The sequence below is a fragment of the Lissotriton helveticus genome, chromosome 9, assembly GCF_964261635.1.
Source record: "Lissotriton helveticus chromosome 9, aLisHel1.1, whole genome shotgun sequence".
In the NCBI taxonomy this organism is placed as follows: Eukaryota; Metazoa; Chordata; class Amphibia; order Caudata; family Salamandridae; genus Lissotriton; species Lissotriton helveticus.
The window spans coordinates 673,886,223-673,903,920 of record NC_136070.1 but is presented as its reverse complement, the minus strand read 5'-3'; the positions used below and the strand labels follow the sequence as shown (position 1 = coordinate 673,903,920).

The 17,698-nt window shown below is 45.5% G+C and overlaps 1 protein-coding gene across 9 annotated transcripts in view; it reads right to left on the bottom strand.

Moving 5' to 3' along the window:
• NRXN2 (neurexin 2) overlaps positions 1-17,698 on the bottom strand; it is a 2,155,080-nt gene that overhangs the window by 773,168 nt on the left and 1,364,214 nt on the right. For all 9 annotated transcript variants that reach the window (XM_078660761.1, XM_078660766.1, XM_078660765.1 and 6 more), the window contains one exon: positions 15,808-15,981. In XM_078660761.1, the coding sequence (XP_078516887.1) occupies positions 15,808-15,981 (174 nt within the window). The remainder of the gene's footprint in view (positions 1-15,807; positions 15,982-17,698) is intronic.

The window sequence follows — 17,698 nt, the reverse complement described above, 5'->3', positions numbered from 1 at the left end:
AACAAGTTTAGTTTTCTCTGAATTTAAGTCTTGAAAACAGATGCTGGTTATTTGTATTCTGACCCTTGAATTTTTGACTCAAAGATCTGATTTTTTTTCTGTTTTATCTACTGGTCTTTCTAGTTGTTCCAAAATATATTCTGACTAGATGGCTCACTTATAATAGATTCATAAAAATAGGTCATTCCAACTAAATCTGTAAGTATAAATGCAAAAAGGTGGCAGGGCTAAAACTTAAAAACAACTTTAATCTTTTTCAAAGGAAGAGAGGCATATCTACTTAGTAAGGTATGTGTTAGTGGGGTCTTAGTAGTGATCAAAAACACACTGACAAAGTAAAACCCAATACACTGCTACCTTGAATCACAACTTGCACCTGTCCAGTTCTGCCTCAGTTTGCTTATGTTGACGTCTAGTAGAAAAAGATGGGTGGCAACCGCTCCAATGTGAACGTGGACACCTTCCCATTGCGAACAGCTCCAGTTATTACAAGCTAGCATAGCACAGCTTGAGCTTACAACCTTAACCAGTACCTCATAAAATCCTGCAACTCCCTGTCATGAAGGCAAAAATGACTGCCGTGGACGCTGCAAAGTTCAATCTCTGGTCTTGGTGGCCATATAGTCCACTCACATGCATTTATCCTATAATTTCTGGATTTGCCGTACTTTTAATGTGCTCAATACTACCCTTCTAGAGAAGATCTGTGCAATGTCATGGGTTGCCGCCCCACTTGCCTGTTGAGCGTTATACTCCGTAAGATCAACTTTGTCTAATGGTCTTGGGATTTTGCTGAATCCGCCCTAAAGCAACAAATGTGGGGTTAGGGAATTGCACAAGTGGAGGTGGCAGGATGTAATGACAGTCTATGGATGTCTCCTTCAGAGAGTCAACATTACAGCTTCCCATCGCTGGTACTGAAGATGGATTTGGTGAGCATGAGCTAGACGCGGCTCCTCAGGATCAGACACGATTCAGTGAGCAGGCGCTACCTCGATGGAATACGGAGTTTCCGTAGCTTGTCAGGAATCAACTTCCCCAAGAGACGCAAGCATTGTTCAGCAATCCTATTTCTTCATGTATACAAACAAAGCCTGGCAGAGAATGCTTTTCAATTCCTTCAAGACAACTCTTACTGCAGAGCTCAATAATGAAATACTTAAATCTATGTGCGGCTGGACTAAAATTAATGAGTGAACGGCGGCGCTGAATTTTGCATTTTACCATCTTATCTCGAGGTACTGTTAATCCCCAGAGCAGGCAGGCTGCCAGAAATTGCACTTGCTTCTCACAGCTACAATCTGCCTTTGATGGCACAGTCAGCAGGCATATAGCAGAAAGACCCCGCTTTCTTCCCTATAAATCTGCAACCTTGGGCTTCAGATTTGTTGGATAGGATTAGTGTTAAGTTAAGGTGGTCACACAGTTGTAGTTAACAAGTAGGGTTATTTGCATCGAGTCTACATTAGGACACCTGTCACAGGTAACTAACTCTTCAGGTAACATCTGGCCACAATCTTGGGAGGTGGTGCACTCGCTGTTGGCTGAGACCCCTCTCCCGGGAATCCCTTGCTCACTGGCACGAGGTTTGGACCAGCCAATCACAGTCGACGAGACGGAGGCAGAGCTCTTGGCCATGCCCTCCAGCGATACCCGAGGTCCTGATGGCTTCCTATCGAATACTATAGTAGGTTTTGGTCTGTTTTGATCCATCCCCCACTGGAGTTGTATTCTGAGGCTGTGCAAACAGGTGTCTTTCCCTAGAAACTGGACATAGCCTCAATCGTGGCTAATCCAACGACGGGCCAAACCTTGGAAAGTTGTGCTTCCTACAGACCCATCTCTCTCATTAATTCAGAGATCAAGGTTTTTGCAAAGGCCTTGGCCTATCCATTGGACTTGATATTGCCGTATCTGATCTACTCAGATCAGTAAAGCTTCATGCCGGCCGGTGGCACGCGGCACTGCATAGGTAGAGTCCAGCTGGCTTTGTTCCAGGCACACTGTCTCTGCCACCTGGCGGCCCTCCTCCTGATATACTTTGAGAAGGTCTTTCTTGAGTATGGTCCTGGAACGTGCAGGGCTAGCCCCCTATCTGCGCAGGCTTATTAAGCTTTTGTACTCTACGCCATTGGCACAGGTTCACATCAATGGGTCAGTCGCCTCTCCTTTGCCTGTTGGTCGGGATCCTGCCAGGGCTTACCCCTTTCTTCTCTCCTCTTCGCTCTCGCCATTGAGACCCTGGTGCAGCTCCTTTGCTGTGAAGCCAGGGTGCAGGGCAGGTCATGGGACGATGGTCAGTAGGTGTGTATCACACTCTACACAGATGATGTTCTGCTCTTCTTGGTGAACCAGTAGCTTCAGGCCCCTGCTGCCCGGAACGTCTGAGTATCATTGAAGAGGCCTCCGGCCTCTGCATCAGCACAGCAGAATCACTGTTAGTTCTGGTACAGGACAAATCAGGTGTCTGCTCTTGGCAGTCTGTGATTGCAGTCCATCGCCTGAACTTCTAATACCTGGGTATTCATATTTCCTAGATTTTTAAGCTGGCTTGGGTCATTAACCTGGCCCTCTCTGGCGACTAAAATTAAGGTCCTTCAGCAATGGGGTTAATTTGCCCCTCTAAGTTCCCGGGCTTGTTGCCCTCTTTAAAATAATGGTGCTGCCTCGCTTCCTTTATGTCTTTCAGAATTTCCTCTTCCCTTTCCCTGCTCAATGGTTTACTGTCCTTCATTCCATCTTTCGGGCCTTCCTTTGGGCTGGGGGTCAGCCTCATATCACCTTCAACAGCTGCCAATAGTCGCCCAGGTGGTTGTGGTGAACGCCTGGCTTAATTGGGGCAGGAGTGACCCGGCCTATTCGGCTGTGTTGGCCTTGCTGGGACTTGAACAAATTATGGGCACTCTGTACAGTTCCCTAACTCCCAGGTTCTTCCCAGGCATTACACGTGCTGTCTTCTTGAGCTTTAGGGCAGTGCTCTGCCTTACAGGCTGGAGCTGTAGACTGGCCTACATGACCCCTCTCTGGCTGGGCACATGGCTACATTACACTGGTGGTCTGGACGGGCTTGTGAACTGGGACAGAATAGGAATTTCCCTGCTTGGGGGATTTTTGGTCGGGGCTGCATGCTTACGTTCCAAGCTCTACAGGAGCAATATCAACATTCTAATACTCAATTTTACAAGCATCTACAAATACGACATGCCCCCGCGTTTTATCTCGCCTTGGATTCTGGGGTTCTGGACTTTAGTCCTCATGAGGCTAAACAGTCGAATGGCAGGCTCACTCGGGGTGCAATATCACAGGTTTACCGTTGACTGGTCATTAATTTCCCTGATCGGTTTGCAAGGTTGAGACAGAGGTGGTAGGCATGGGTCGGGGAACTGGACGATGCTGACTGGTGGGCCACCATGACAGCCCCAGAGGAACTGCCCATGTCTGCACGCCTTTGGTTGATCCATCTCAATTATCTCCATCTAACTTATGTGACTCCCCAGTGGCTCCAACGGGCGGGCAGAATTTTTGAGGTGGAATGCATTCGCTGCTCGGCAGAGGATGCAGACTTCTGTCACATGGTTTGATCCTACCCGGTGTTGACTGCATTCTGGCCAGAATAGAGTGTGCACTCTCATCATTCCTTGGCCAGTGCATGGATCTCTCCCTGGGAGTTGTCCTACTAGGTCAGCTGGAGGACTTTGGAGGACCAAGACTGGAGTGTGCTGTTGTGGGAATTGCCACACTGGTTGCTCAAAGGGACATTTCCTGGGGGTGGAATTTCAAGACTCCTCCTTCATTGGCTCACTGTTGGGTGACAGTGGACAGGTGCACCCAGCAGGACATGCTCATTTATTTGGCTTAGGAATGTCCACAGAAGCATGGGAAGATTTGGAGCAAATGGTGGGACTTTCATGGTCTGGGGTTATATGACTGATGGTCCTATGTACTTGCTTTGGGGGGTGGGGGTCAGTCTGTGACAGGGCACATAGACTGTACAGTTGTTTATGTTTTATGAACAAAATCAATAAAAATTGGTTATATAATAGGAACAATCCAGCCACAATCCCAAGCTACATTCAACCAGGAGCATGATGAATCTAACCCTGACCAGCCTGAATTTAGGCGTCAATCTCAGAGATTTTGAACATAAACACCATATGTTCCACACACATCACACAGTCACAACACTCTGACATAACTCATGCCGGTAGAGGGAAACGAATAGGTGAACAGAACATACCCATTAGCCTCGGAGACACCAACTTCTTCACAAGGGGACAGCAATAAATATTGGCCGCCGGTCTGCTGGGGTATTTTCAGATTATCAACAAACCACAAGCTGCATAGGCATTGCAGTGTGCCACAAATTCCTTTGTTATGGGTCTGAAATGTTGACTCCAGATTAGCTGTGACGTGTTCACACATACAGCACGATGCTGTATCCAAGTTAGAAGTTGAGATTGCCAGGTGACTCAAGGATCCCCAACAAATGAGGCAATCCTTTTTCACAGGCTAGCAATCCTCTTTCTCAAGAGGAACAATCTGCACAGCTGCACTAGAGTCTTGTCTTAGGAGATGTCAATAGAGACAACCAACAACACATGGTGACCAAACAATGCAATACAAGCCAAAAAGAACACAATACACAACAAAAACATGGCACAGCAAAACAGCACAACATGATGAAACAGTGCAATAGCAAACACCATAAGCAATACAACAGAACAGCACAAATTAGCACAACAGCAGCACTGCACTCAATCAACGACCTATTCGCCTCCACCACATTTGACTTTCATTAAGTGGATATAAGTGTATATCGACTATTCTATACTCATTGATACTATGCAGTGTAAGCATGTTATCATTTAAAATACACTTAGCATGGTTTCATATATGAAATATGGACAGCACTTTGCTGGTAGATAGTAAATTACTACGGACACCTCACCTCAAGAGGTTAAACTGCTCATGTAGCCTTGAGTCTGTGGTCTTAACTATACCGAGATTGTGAAATTCCTCTGAGTCAATATTCATATGATATGTATCTCAAGTATGTCCTATGTATGAACCCTAAGGATTGCCAGGGTCCCAGGGCGGTCCATTAAAAGTCACATGCCAATCAACAGTTCTGTTCTAAGTCCCTAGTGACATAGCCTGCTTTTGGGGACAGTAGCAGTTAAGATGTCAAGAAGTGACCCTTAAAACATCAACACCAAATTAACGTAATAACGCATAAGAACATTAATAATACAGAACAAATGACACAACATAGAACTACACAATAACAATGAAATACAACAGCACAAAAAACCCCACAAACAACACCAAAAGTCACCTGGTTCCAGTGAGTGAGGCATAGCCGCAGCAAAGTCTTAAAGTAATTCTGTAAAAATCAGTGGCTTAGCATGGTCAGTAAGATTGGGGGGTGTGAGCTTCAGATTTCCCAAAAATTATGCCTACGTACAATGTTAAAATACATTATATGACAAGTAGGTTGCATGAGAGGGGCTTAAGGGGCAGAGGAATGCAGATTATTGTGAGCACTAAGTGAGAGAAACCCAATATTTTGTAAAATAATCTACATTTTGTAGGACTTTAGAAACAGAGATGAGAGTGTGTGTTTTTGTCAGTGTGTGCATGGAAAAATTCCAGGTGAATTCCGACAACCACCTCACCATACCCAACTGAAAGCACCTATACCCAACTATTCATCAGAAAATACATTTAGTAGGTTGGTGTAACACCCCCACCTGAATCTAATCCCCTTGTGCAAATAACTGGGAGACACCAGTTCTGCTGAGTCTATGGAGACACTGATAACTTGGTTGGAAAGCATCCATCATCCTCAGATCACATCCTGAAAGCCTTGCCTGCGTTCCCTTGGCAACTTGTCAGAGAACTTCTAAAAGCTAGTCAAAACTTTCTAGACACATCAGCCAAGCAGGGCCGTTGTGCTCACTGCTTTCATAAAGGAAGCAGCAGACCCACACATCTTTTCTCCTGCAACAACCATTTGCTTACTCACCCACTCAGGAGGGCTGACGTTTCCTCAGTCATGCCTTTTTTAATTTATTTTTCCGATTTCTGTAGCGCATAGTCACCGAAGGTATAGATGTTGCTTACATATTAAAAATAAATGTTACACACGCCTTACATAGATAATTAGTAGAAATAAGAAGGATAATGAGGAGCATAGATAAGATCAGGTAGGAGTAGCATTAGTAGATGGGAGGGGAGTACAGTAGACAGGGAGAGATGGCAAGGCAGTTGGTGGGGTATTTGGGGGGGGTTAGGGAGACAACGGAAATAAAAAAGTGAGGACGAGGATAGAGGAAGGGGAAGGGTTCCTGACCAATTGACCAGTCAGTGAGGCTCTGAGTGATCCAGTAGGGATTTGCTTGATGGGGAATGACAATGGAGTCGTGCCCTCAGCTACGAACAAGTCAGCACGGTGAACAACACTTACAACGCAACTTTTACATCGCGGAGCCTTTACAACGCAACCATTACAACACAAACTATTACAACGCATTGCTCTGGGGGGCGCTCTAGGATAGGGAATAGGTTCATTTACTATCCAATAACCTTCCCTAGTGTCCACGGGGACTGGAGTTGGAAAAGTAAATTAAACTATTCACTATCCAGCGCCCCAAAGCACTATGCGTTGTAATGGACTGCGTTGTAATACTTGCGTTGTAAAGGCATGCGATGGAAATGCATGCGTTGTAATGTCATACATCCAGTCAGCACTGTTCCCTTCGACAAAGTTGAAGGCTTCAATGACAAACGGGAACCTCTGTGACAATGTTCTGTTGCCTGCTCTTCTTGGATTTTCTTTCCTTGAATCTCCCCCTTTGGACGCCCTTAAGGAAGGAAGGGCTAGTAACATTGGAAGCTGAGACCTTCCTGGAGGTCTTGTCGTGTCTCTCCTTTTCCTTGGTCCTGAGTTCTGGCACCTTCTGTCACAGCCTAATACCTTCTCTGTTTTATAAAGTTCTTATTGAATTTTTTTAGGAGAAGCCACACTTCTTAACAAGTGAGGCTTGGAGGCAGGCCAGACAGATCATGTGAGGGGTAAGTAGCAACTCATTTCCTTCCACAAGGAGGGCACTTCATAAATGGTGAAGGTGCAGTGCAAGAAAAACACCACCAAACGATCTCTAGTGCTGAAAGTAACGTTAGAAAACAAACTGCTCATTTTTAGAGAAGTTTTATACAAAACAGGTGAAGAAACACCCGATCAAGCAACCTGGAAAAAAGAATTGACTCAGTGAGGCAAGCTGCCAGTACAATGCATCATAGGATTGGAAGCTCCACACACAAAAAAGCACAAGCTGTCTTTTGATCTCTCTTAATGTAAAGCTTACCTGGCTGCTTTTTTCTGCATTGATAAACTGGTTAGGCAGTGTGTTGTATTATTAGTGCTGCAATGTAGTTTTGAGAACGTGTTTTGCTCTCTGAACAGACAAAAATTCAAAAAACATTGCAAATAATAGGTGTGTGAGTGGGAATTTCCACAGTTGCATGTGCTGGACCCTTCACCCTCTCCCTAAATAACTATTACATTAATAATATTCGGGGTTCTCACATTTAGAAGTCCATTAGTCTAATGTTAATAACTAATAAACGTGTAACAAAGCAGAACTTGGTAAACAATGTACAGGGAACACTATGGACGAGGGGCAGCATCCCCATCTCGCAGGCCCCGAAGACAGGGCCAGTATGGACCGGTTTTGGGCTGCGGCCTAACGGTGGCCGCGTCTTTTGATTTTTCGCGGGGCACTTTCCAGCAGTCAATTTCTATTGGTCAGGGGGTGGCGGTGGGGTTTTCTGGCGTCGTGCAGGGGCATCAGGACAGCGCTTAAAAGGCACCTTAACCTTGAGAGCACCTGCTGCCTGCTCCTGACGACTGCCGGTCCACGACGCCCGTGAGCGCAAGAGGACCGGGAATTTTTCTTTTCTCTGTGTTTGCCAATCATTATTATTATGTCTTAAAATTACGTAAGAGCTAAAACACATAGCCATGAAATGTGCTGAATAATTTACCTTTTCTTGTGGCATAATCTAGTAAACCCTGCTGCATCGTCCGCCACTGCCGCATAATTCCAGTGCACTGGCTACACAGAATGCGCCAGAATGTGGGAACCTTGCAGACATTCTCACTAGCTGAGAGATGAAAGACAGTTTTCCGCAGCGGAGAACAGCGGGACACAGCATCCGAGGGACAAGAAAATCCCAAGCAGCTGAGATCCGAGATGGAGTGAGGCTGAGGCGAGAGCTTCTTTCTTTACCGAGAGACCAGAACAAAAGGGGGGCTTGTGAAAGCAAATTGAAATTAACATTCCATTCCCGGGCGGGGGCGGAATCTCCGCAGTCTCCGAAGAGCCGTAATTGTTCAAGACTTTTGCAACAGCGTCCTGATAAGAAGATGAGGGGAGAGGGGATGGTGGGGAACGGAACGGGCGAGGCGGAGAAGGGGGGCAGTTCTCGAGGAGATTACAGTCATGGCTCCCTCTGTTATTTTCTCGGAGGACAGCAGCGAAGCTTTTATCTTTCAATTCCATCTATTTTACTAACACGAGAAGGCCCGGTTTGACTAGCTCAATCCATTCTATCATGTAAAACACAACACTTCCGTTCACGTCGTGTCATTTGCAGGAGGACTGAGGCGGGGCCTGTGGGGTGATCAAGAGAAATGACCAGTGGTGAGGCAAGCAGAGAGCAAGGGGAAGGGTGCACGAACACTACAGCCAGAACTTGAACCCTGTTTCCACAACACAAGCTTTACACAACCTTTGCGTGCACTTACTCAAGGATACGAGCTGGCTTACTCCATGGTACTCACACCACTTCCACGGTCAACGCGCTTGCAATCTCCCGGGGTATTGAGCTCCCTTACACCATTGTGCACATCTGATCCTCTGACACCCCCTCTACCACCAATGGGCCTCATTTATGAGGTTGTGCGTCACTTTTACGCCGCCGGTGCGTCACTTTTTGTGACGCACCAGCAGCGTAAAAAATGTGCCTTGTTGCACCATATTTACAAAGTGATGCATCTAGGTAGATGCGTCACTTTGTAAACCCCTGCGCCACATTATACCTGCGCCAGGTATAATGTATGCAGGGGGGGCGTTCTGACGCAAGAAAGGGTCATAGAAGTGTCGCAGTGAAATCTATAAGATTTCACTGCGCCACTTCTAGGACTCAAATGCGTCAAAATCTTATGCCTGCCTCACAGCAGGCGTAAGACTGACGCAGGCCCTTTCACATGAGGTTTGCCCCATGTGAAAGGAAACATTGCTGGAGTTGCGTCACTTTTGTGACACACTCCAGCAATGCGTCACTTTTGCGCCATACAGATACGTTAGAAATACTGACGTATCTGTAACTCCTTGCGCCATGATGCGTCATACTGTCAATATGATGCATCATTGGTGTCGCAAGGAGTGCGCAGTGAAAAGTGACGCATCGCTGTTTTCACGCAGCGATGCATCACTTTTCATAAATGAGGCCCAATGTTCTTACAGTGCACCTGGCAGCGACCTCTCCTACACCACACCCCATGTTTAGCCCTCTCACACTAATTTTACCTCTCAATCTTATACACTATTCTCTACGTCCAGTCTTCTTACGTCTCTGCTAGTAGCATTCTTACACAATCCCTGCTGCTGGCCTTTCCTACACCATCATCGATCATAAAAGCTACAGCCAGGGCCATTGGAATTATGTGGCAAGGGAGGACCAAATATGCAGCGTTTTTTTTTTATTATGTGGCAAGAAAATGCAAATTATGCAGCACATTTTGTGATAGTATCAGTACATTTTTGTGGTCCTTTTAACAGGTTAGCACAGTCTGGACAAAGGTTTTTCCTTATTAGTACTAGTTTAACACCCAAATGCACCCATATGCAACGGAAAGGTAAACAGACACAGTTTGCAAAATGCACTCCACTGCATAGCAACATGTGTTGCTGCACTGCATTTTTAGTAACTTTTGATCCATTTGACCTAGAAACAGTTTTTTTTGTCCCAATCTGCAAATTATATGCAGCATATGATGAATTACATAGCAAATGCGGCAAATCTATAACTAGGCAAAAAAAGCTGCGGCTGTACAATCACATAATTGCATGTGACCCTGGCTACAGCCAGCATTCTAACACTACAGCTCATACATTGCTCTCCTTCACTGTGCTCTACATCGAGTGCTTTTATACCTCTCCTACAAGCAGCACTCACACTACTCCCTCGTACTCATCTCTCAGGCCTTCCTCCTTAGCCAGTCTTACTGAATTTCTACATCCAGTGCTCTTGCAACACCTCAGTACTTGTATCATGCTTTAGAGGAATACAAATGAATGCAGCACGTGCTTCCATTTATGCTCTGGGGTTCAAGACAGGTAAGTACTGGCACACATTAAGCTCTGAGTGTGGGTATGGTACACAGTGCCAAAGGCTTCCCAGGGTTCGAGCACGGGCAGCAGAACGCCTGATCCATTATTCAACATCTTCAGTGCTTTGTCCCAGAATCCAGTTATCTGGCCCTATCCCAACTGTGAGAGAGAGAGAGACCTTCAATGTGTGCTTAAAGAGATGCGATTGAATTAGTGATGATATACCCCCAAGAAAGATGGGCAAACCTATTCGAGAGATGCAATGATCTCCATTCAGGCACGTCTTCTAAAACACTGACAGTCGCCTTCTATTGTATTATCAATGTTGAGCAGCCAGAGACTGCAAAAAGACCCAGCACTCTTCGTCAAGCTGTTGAGTAATCTGCGGGCCCGTACATGGTGGAGATAATAGGGTTTCCTTCAACCTCAGTAAAGCTGTCTCAGCTTCTTCTCTTGGTCTAAAATGCACCAGCTAACCCAACAAGATGAAAAAGTTACTTACCTGCAGTAACAATCTTTCTGGTGGATACTTGGTCTACCCACAGATTACTCGCCTGTAAAATAATCCCAGGCGTCAGACTAAATGCAGACACTTCAAAGCTCTAAAGTTGCCGGGAGAGGGGGCTTGCTTCATATGGAGGTTGGAAGAGCATCAGATGACGTCACCGAAGCCATAAAGCACCCACGCCAGTGCAACAATGTGAGTTTCAATCTATTTTTTTCCAGTCTTTGAGGCGAGAGGACAGATTGACATAATTAGAGTAAGAGTGCCAACATATATGTATATTGTGATCTTACTAACTTTCCCTATAACCATCCATCAAACAGGGAGACGGGTGGGTCAGTGAGGAATCCACAGGTAGATATAAACCAGAAGGGCAATTGTTGCAGGTAAGTTTTCATTTTCTTCTCATGGATACTTCTACTTGCAGATCCTCACCTTTGGAGAAGATTATACAGCCATGCCAACCTAAGAGGAGGGTTAAGGGATGGTTATACCAGGAGATCTCAAAATGACCATCTCTATGCCCCTTGGAATCCAAGCACTTGGCAACTGTGTGTGGGTGCCCATGTGTTTTTCTTGCATACTTCTGCAATTTAAACTCCCCTGGCAAGTGCAGAAGTGGTGACCTGGGCCCTAGTAAATGGGGCTCTGATTCCTTCTGAAGGTTCCTTCTTAGCCAGCGCTTAGCAGGTCTTAATGCAGAGGATGATTCACCTTGAGATGGGTCCTTTTCTGCACAGCCTTGTTTTTCATGGCATAGTACCCTACCAAGGGTAGGTCATACAGTTGTGTGTCCTTGGCGAGGTCCAGGAAGTAGTTGACTACCCACCTATGATTCAAACTATGCATCCCCTCCTTTGTAGGATGGGGCAGGGGATAGAAGGCCAGAAGGGTGATGAACTGACTCCAAAGGAATGGAGTCACCACCTTAGGCAGGAAAGCAGCAAACCAGCACTGGTTCTCAATACCAACTTGTCAGGGTGAAAGGATTTAAAAAATGAACAGGAAGTAAGAGACTGCAACTCATTCACCAATCAGGCTTAAGTTATCAGTGCTAGAAAAACAGTTTTAAAGGTTAACATCCTTAACCTCTTGCATGCTAATGACAAGGTGAACTCGTCATGAGGCACAATGAATCTGTGCTCATGACAAGGTCAACTCGTCATGTATAATGGGGAACATAAATCTGTAGCGCAGGAGGGGAAAACTCTTTAGCAGCCAAGTGGTTACAACTGTGCAGGTGCTCAAATGGAGTCCACATCAGAAAAGCTAACACTAAATGAAGGTCCCACTGGGGAACAACAAATGGGTTGGGGTGTTCAGTTTAGTTTATCCCTTCAGAAAATTCATCACAATGGGGGATTTGAAGAGGGATGGCTGGTCAGACAGACAAAGGAGACCCGACAATGCTCTTAAAAACCCCTTGACAGTACCAATCACACAACCCCTCTGTACAAGAGAAAGTGCTAATTGTTGAACCTGAAAGAACTTGGCCGGTAAAAGGTTTATGTTGTGTCCATCCACTGAAGTTACTCAACTGGCAGAGCAAGCTGATTTTGTAGAGGGGAAACACACTGAAAGAATAACATCAACCACCTCCTCTGGCAGCTGAAAGGTCCTCTGAGTCTTCAGGCATATTGGTGAAGTCCTTGGAGTGTGAGGTACAGTACCATCCCCTCCAACTGGGAGAGGTCAGGTCTGAATGGCAGCTTGAGCTGGAGACACGTGGAGAAGTGCGGAAGGTGTGTATACCAACCCTCCTTGCCAATTCCAGGGTGATGAGAATGACTTGGGTCAAGCCTTGCTGCATCTTCCTCAGAGCCCGAAAAATCAAGGGTATGGGGGAAAATGTGTAGTGCACTGAAAAATTTAATTTGAACTAAAACGCACCCCCTAATGCTTCCCTTAATGGATACGGGAGTGCACACAACTGCTGGCATTGAGCATTGGCCTGTGAGGAGACAGGTCCAGCTGGGGATAGCCAACCTGTGTTAAGATGTCCCGGACTTCCTCCAGCAGAAGTTACCACTCATGATCAACGAGATAGCACCAGCTCAGGCTGTCAGTTCTGACATTCAGAGACTTCGCTAGGTGATTGACAGTTGACAAGATTATTTGTCGGTGTACCCAAGGCCACTGTCTCAGCACCTCCATACAGAGAAGGTGAGACCCTTCTCCCCCTTTGTTTGTTGACACACCACATTGCCTTCATGCTGTCTATCAAGACCTGGATGGACCGACCTTGAATGGAGGGGAGGAAGGCCTTGAGGGCCTGCCAAATCACTCACAGTTCCAACAGATTGATGTAAACAACCTGCTCTTTCAGAGGCTAGAAGCCTCTAATCTCCAGATCCTCCAGGTGAGCTACGGTGAAGGCATCTTTTACTACCATAGTCAGAGTCAGATAAGGAGTGAAGGCCATCCCATAGCTGAGGGTCGTCTCGTTCCCCACACCAAGCCACTTCCATTGCAGTGCTGAGGGAGATAACCATATAGTCGGACAGGTCTCCTCTGTACTATAGCCACTGCCTGCAGAGGTAACAATGCAGAGCCCTCATATGCCAATGTGAATTCATGACTTGGAGAAAGCAGGAATCTAGCAGGCCTAGGAATCTTAGGACCTTCAGAATGAGAACTCTTATGCCTTGTCTAAAGGAAAAGACCATTTCCTGGATTTTGGCAATAATCTGAGGTGAAGGAAAGGCACTGAGAAGGGTGGTGTCCAGTACTAACCCTATAAACTGGTGTTGTTGGGAAATATTCTTCTTCTCATTCAGGACTTCTGTAACATGAGGCACTATCAATTGAGCCATGTCCCACAGGGCATGAACGAAACAGGCTAAAAGGCAATTTGCATTCAACAACTTCAGAGCCATGCTGTTAGCTGAGATTGTCTTCCCCCATCCTTCTGACCTCTTGGTTCTCCACCTGAAGGGCTTCAGGGAAAGGTGCCATGTATCAGTCTGGATTAGCAGGATGGCTGATTTTTCAAGCTCTCTAGGGAAGGGTGCACAAAAAGCAATGATTGGTCACCAGGAGTAGGGCAATATAATCTGACCACTAGCTATGTCAAGTGCAGAAGATGGCTTCCCCAGGCTGCTAGGATAGATTCTATCAAGGCCTTATTGAGGGGCAGTAATGGCTCAGATGGGAGATTCAATGGTAGCAGAACATCTATGAGGACATTTGTCTTTACTTCTATCAAAGGTAGTAGTAGGTCCAGAACACAGCTGCTTTCTTTATGACAGAATGCAGGGGTAGAACCTCTGAGGTAGGAGGTCAGCAGGAAATTGAATGACCAACTCAGGCGAAGTATCCAGACCACTGGAGGAGGAAAGGCTGGGGGAAATCATAAGGATTTCCAACGCCATCATTTTCCTGGAGGCATAGGCTCAAGGGGTCAGAGTCTCAACCAGAGATATTGTGTATCTTTCGCCTGTAATCCTCTTCTGCAACAAGCCTCTGTGCCTCTCTCCTACACCTCTTTTGAGTAGGAGGCTCCAAGGGTAGAGGAAGTGGCACTAATGGAACCTTGTGCTCCTCCAGCAGAGGTGGTGGTGGCAGTGTTGGTTGTGATGACGAATGCGTAACCGTGTAGGTGTGCGTTGGTGTGATGGCTGGTGCAGGCACAGGTACTACAGGTCCTGCGCCATATGGCGCCATTAGCAGGAACATGAGGAAGCCAAAAGGTGTTCCTGGCCAAGTAGTTGTGCCTGATGAGTGAGATGCCCTGGCGCAATAATGGCAAACTTTGTATTAAGGAATGCAGCTGGGTACATACTAGGTGTTGCGAACGCCAAGAACAATGGTGTCAGTGTGAGGAAATCTGACATCTGCGATGCTGGCATTGATGAATCCAGTAAGAAGGAGGATGGCTTCATGTCTGGCTGAGGGCACTGGCAGGGAGCCATGCAGAAAGCTCCACCAGAACAAATTCTGACTCCAAATGGGAGGTTTCTGTGGGAGATTGGGTTCACTTGGAAGATCTACCTCTTCCAGAGAATTTCTTAGGCTTACTGTGCTGCTTCTTTTTTGTTCCTGAGGCTCCGCATGTCCTCATATGCCATAAACAACTTGTCCTCACTCTCCTTGATGGCCTTTGGATGCATACTGCAACACAAATCGCCAGAACGGGAACTGTGGTGTGATCCCAAGGACTGTAAGCATATATAGTGTGGATCCATGAAGACATCTGTCCCTCGTAATCCCTACAAGCCTTAAAGCCTAAATGTTTTGGAGGCAACATACCACTGCGTAGAGTAGAGTATGACATTTCTGTGAGAAAAACTCACAACTCTCAGGAGGGCGTGAGCTCCGAATCTGCATTGAAGGTACAGGAAAAAGGGAACTGATGTTGATGTGCCAGGGTGCGCACTATATGTCTTCAGTGACATCATCTAACGCCACTTTAGGCATCGATAAAAAACAGCACTCCTACCAATAAGGCAAGACCGTTGAAGTTTCTGGATCCATTCTGACTACTGGGATTATTCTGCAGGTGAGGAATCTGTAGGTAGAGGTAGCCATCAAAATAGTTTTCCATAAATTCCTGTTACTACAAAGTTAGCAAATTCTCTGACAGCTTGGGTAGGAATAGTAAGACTGATGAGCTTTGCAGTCATGTAAGGGGTAGAAAAGTACTATACAAATGTTACAATGCATTATACATCCTCCTTAGCAGTATACAAACATACACACACACTCAACTCTATACCTACAGTGAACAAAACTATATTCCAGCTTATGGTATTTGTTTCTGGATTTGTCCCTAAGATGCTTCTTGTCGGGAGGCATGGGGCAGACCCTCTTCTCCTCTGGAGATATTGTTGCTGGTTACAAAAACATCAACTCAAATTGTAATTACCGACACACAGCAAGCACGGACAGAATGATTCAATCGCTTACCGTCACATCCCCTCTCAACCTGGCCCACTCTGTGCAGGGCGTCTGCCATCAGATCTGGTAGGCGGCCATTGAGGTCCACTGAGGCCAAACACCCTTGGAAGCCATCCCGTGAGGCTACCAACTTGGGTAGTGTATTAAACATATTCTTGCTCAGGCCTCCGATGTACAGTTCCCCTGAAATGAGAGTCAGAAACAGATTTATTAGAAGGGGTCCTAGGGAAGCAGGATTGTACGGCGACCAAATTAAAGTAACATATCTTGTATTATCAGATGGCTCTAAGTACCTAGGACACCATGTTTTCAGTATTGAGCTTTTTTTAACAAACCAATGTCCAATAGATTCACTTGGAGTGGATCAACACTCCAATCCCCAAAATGGATAAACTTGTTGAAACCAAGTACATGCCTCGAGCACGGAGCCCCTATACCTGATCTGGAACGCTAACCTCTGGTGGTACAGAAGGTTGCACACTATGTGAGAGGAATCCTTTTGATCACCCATGATTCTAACTACATCCCTTGCCACCCCAGACCCCACCACCAACAGATCAATAATATATGTTGGGATTGGGAAAATCGTTATGGCACATACCATAACTGTCACTATCCCTTATATTAATATAACCTATCAAATTCTCACCTACTTTATAAGCATGAAAGGAATGTACCAAAATACAACCACTTCCAGGTGCAACGAGAACTTTGTTGAAACCTAATACATTTAATTATATCAGGTATCTTCACCAGTGTTGAAGGTGAACCATCCACACATTATTAAAATTATTCCATAAAATGTACAACTCTTACCAAATTATCAAGCATTTGAATGAATTCCACAATGTGGGACTTTGTTTAGAATTCATGAATTAAAAAAACAAACCAGGAACTAAGTCCAAAAGACTCACATAACAGGACCAACAAGAGGAGCATCTCATGATGAGAGCTACCTAAAAAATGCTTTTCCTATGGAAACTGTGTCCTAACTATAACTACCTACTGTAGTGCCAACATTTAGCATGGATGGCATTAAGGAGTTGCCAGGGTTCGCAGCAGAGCCCCCCCAGCTTGTCCATTTGCAATCCCTGGTTCTGCCACTGTGACTCCTGGCCTCAGAAATGGCAAATCAGTGAAAGGAATGCAGGGGTAGCAAATCCTTATTGATGTCAGCTGGGCTCCACTTTCCCTGTTTTCTGCCAATTCTTTCATTACAATAAAGGTTTAAAATATTATTTACTATTAGTGTAATACAAAATGGAGTACAATTAGTTGGAGTGGGACCTTCCATGGCAGCTGAGGTAAGTGAAAAAAATGCTTTCAAATATATGATGTGCTTGTGCTTGCCTGCAAGAGTGAGTTTATCTGAGAGAGTGTGTGCATGTGTGAATGTATGTGTAAGCACGTGTTAAGTCAAATTGAGTGAGAGTCAGTAACAGCAAGAGATAATCTGTGAGATTGAGTCAGAGTGAGTGAGACTGAACAAAAGTTAGAATAGCTGTGAGTGTGAATGAATGAGGGTGTGTTACAGACTGTGAGAACCAATGTGAGTGAGAATGAGTGAGTAGGGCAGTGACTGAGAAAAAGAGGCAGTGAGAGTTAGAGTGACTGGAAGTGAGTGTGAGTCAGAATGTATGCCTGAGTCAGATAGTGAATTTGAGTGAGTGAGTGTGAATGAGAGAGGATGTGAGAGTCAGAGCGAGTGATGGTGAGAGTGAGATTTAGGGTGTGAGATATAAAGTGAGTGCATGAGTGAGTGACATTGAATGAGTAAGTCCAAGTTAGTGAAAATAAATGAATGAGTGAGTGTGAATGAGTCTAAGTGAGTGAGAATTAGTAATAATCCATATATGTAAAGCGCAAACATATCACCCCTTAAGGTTTCAAGGTGCTGGGG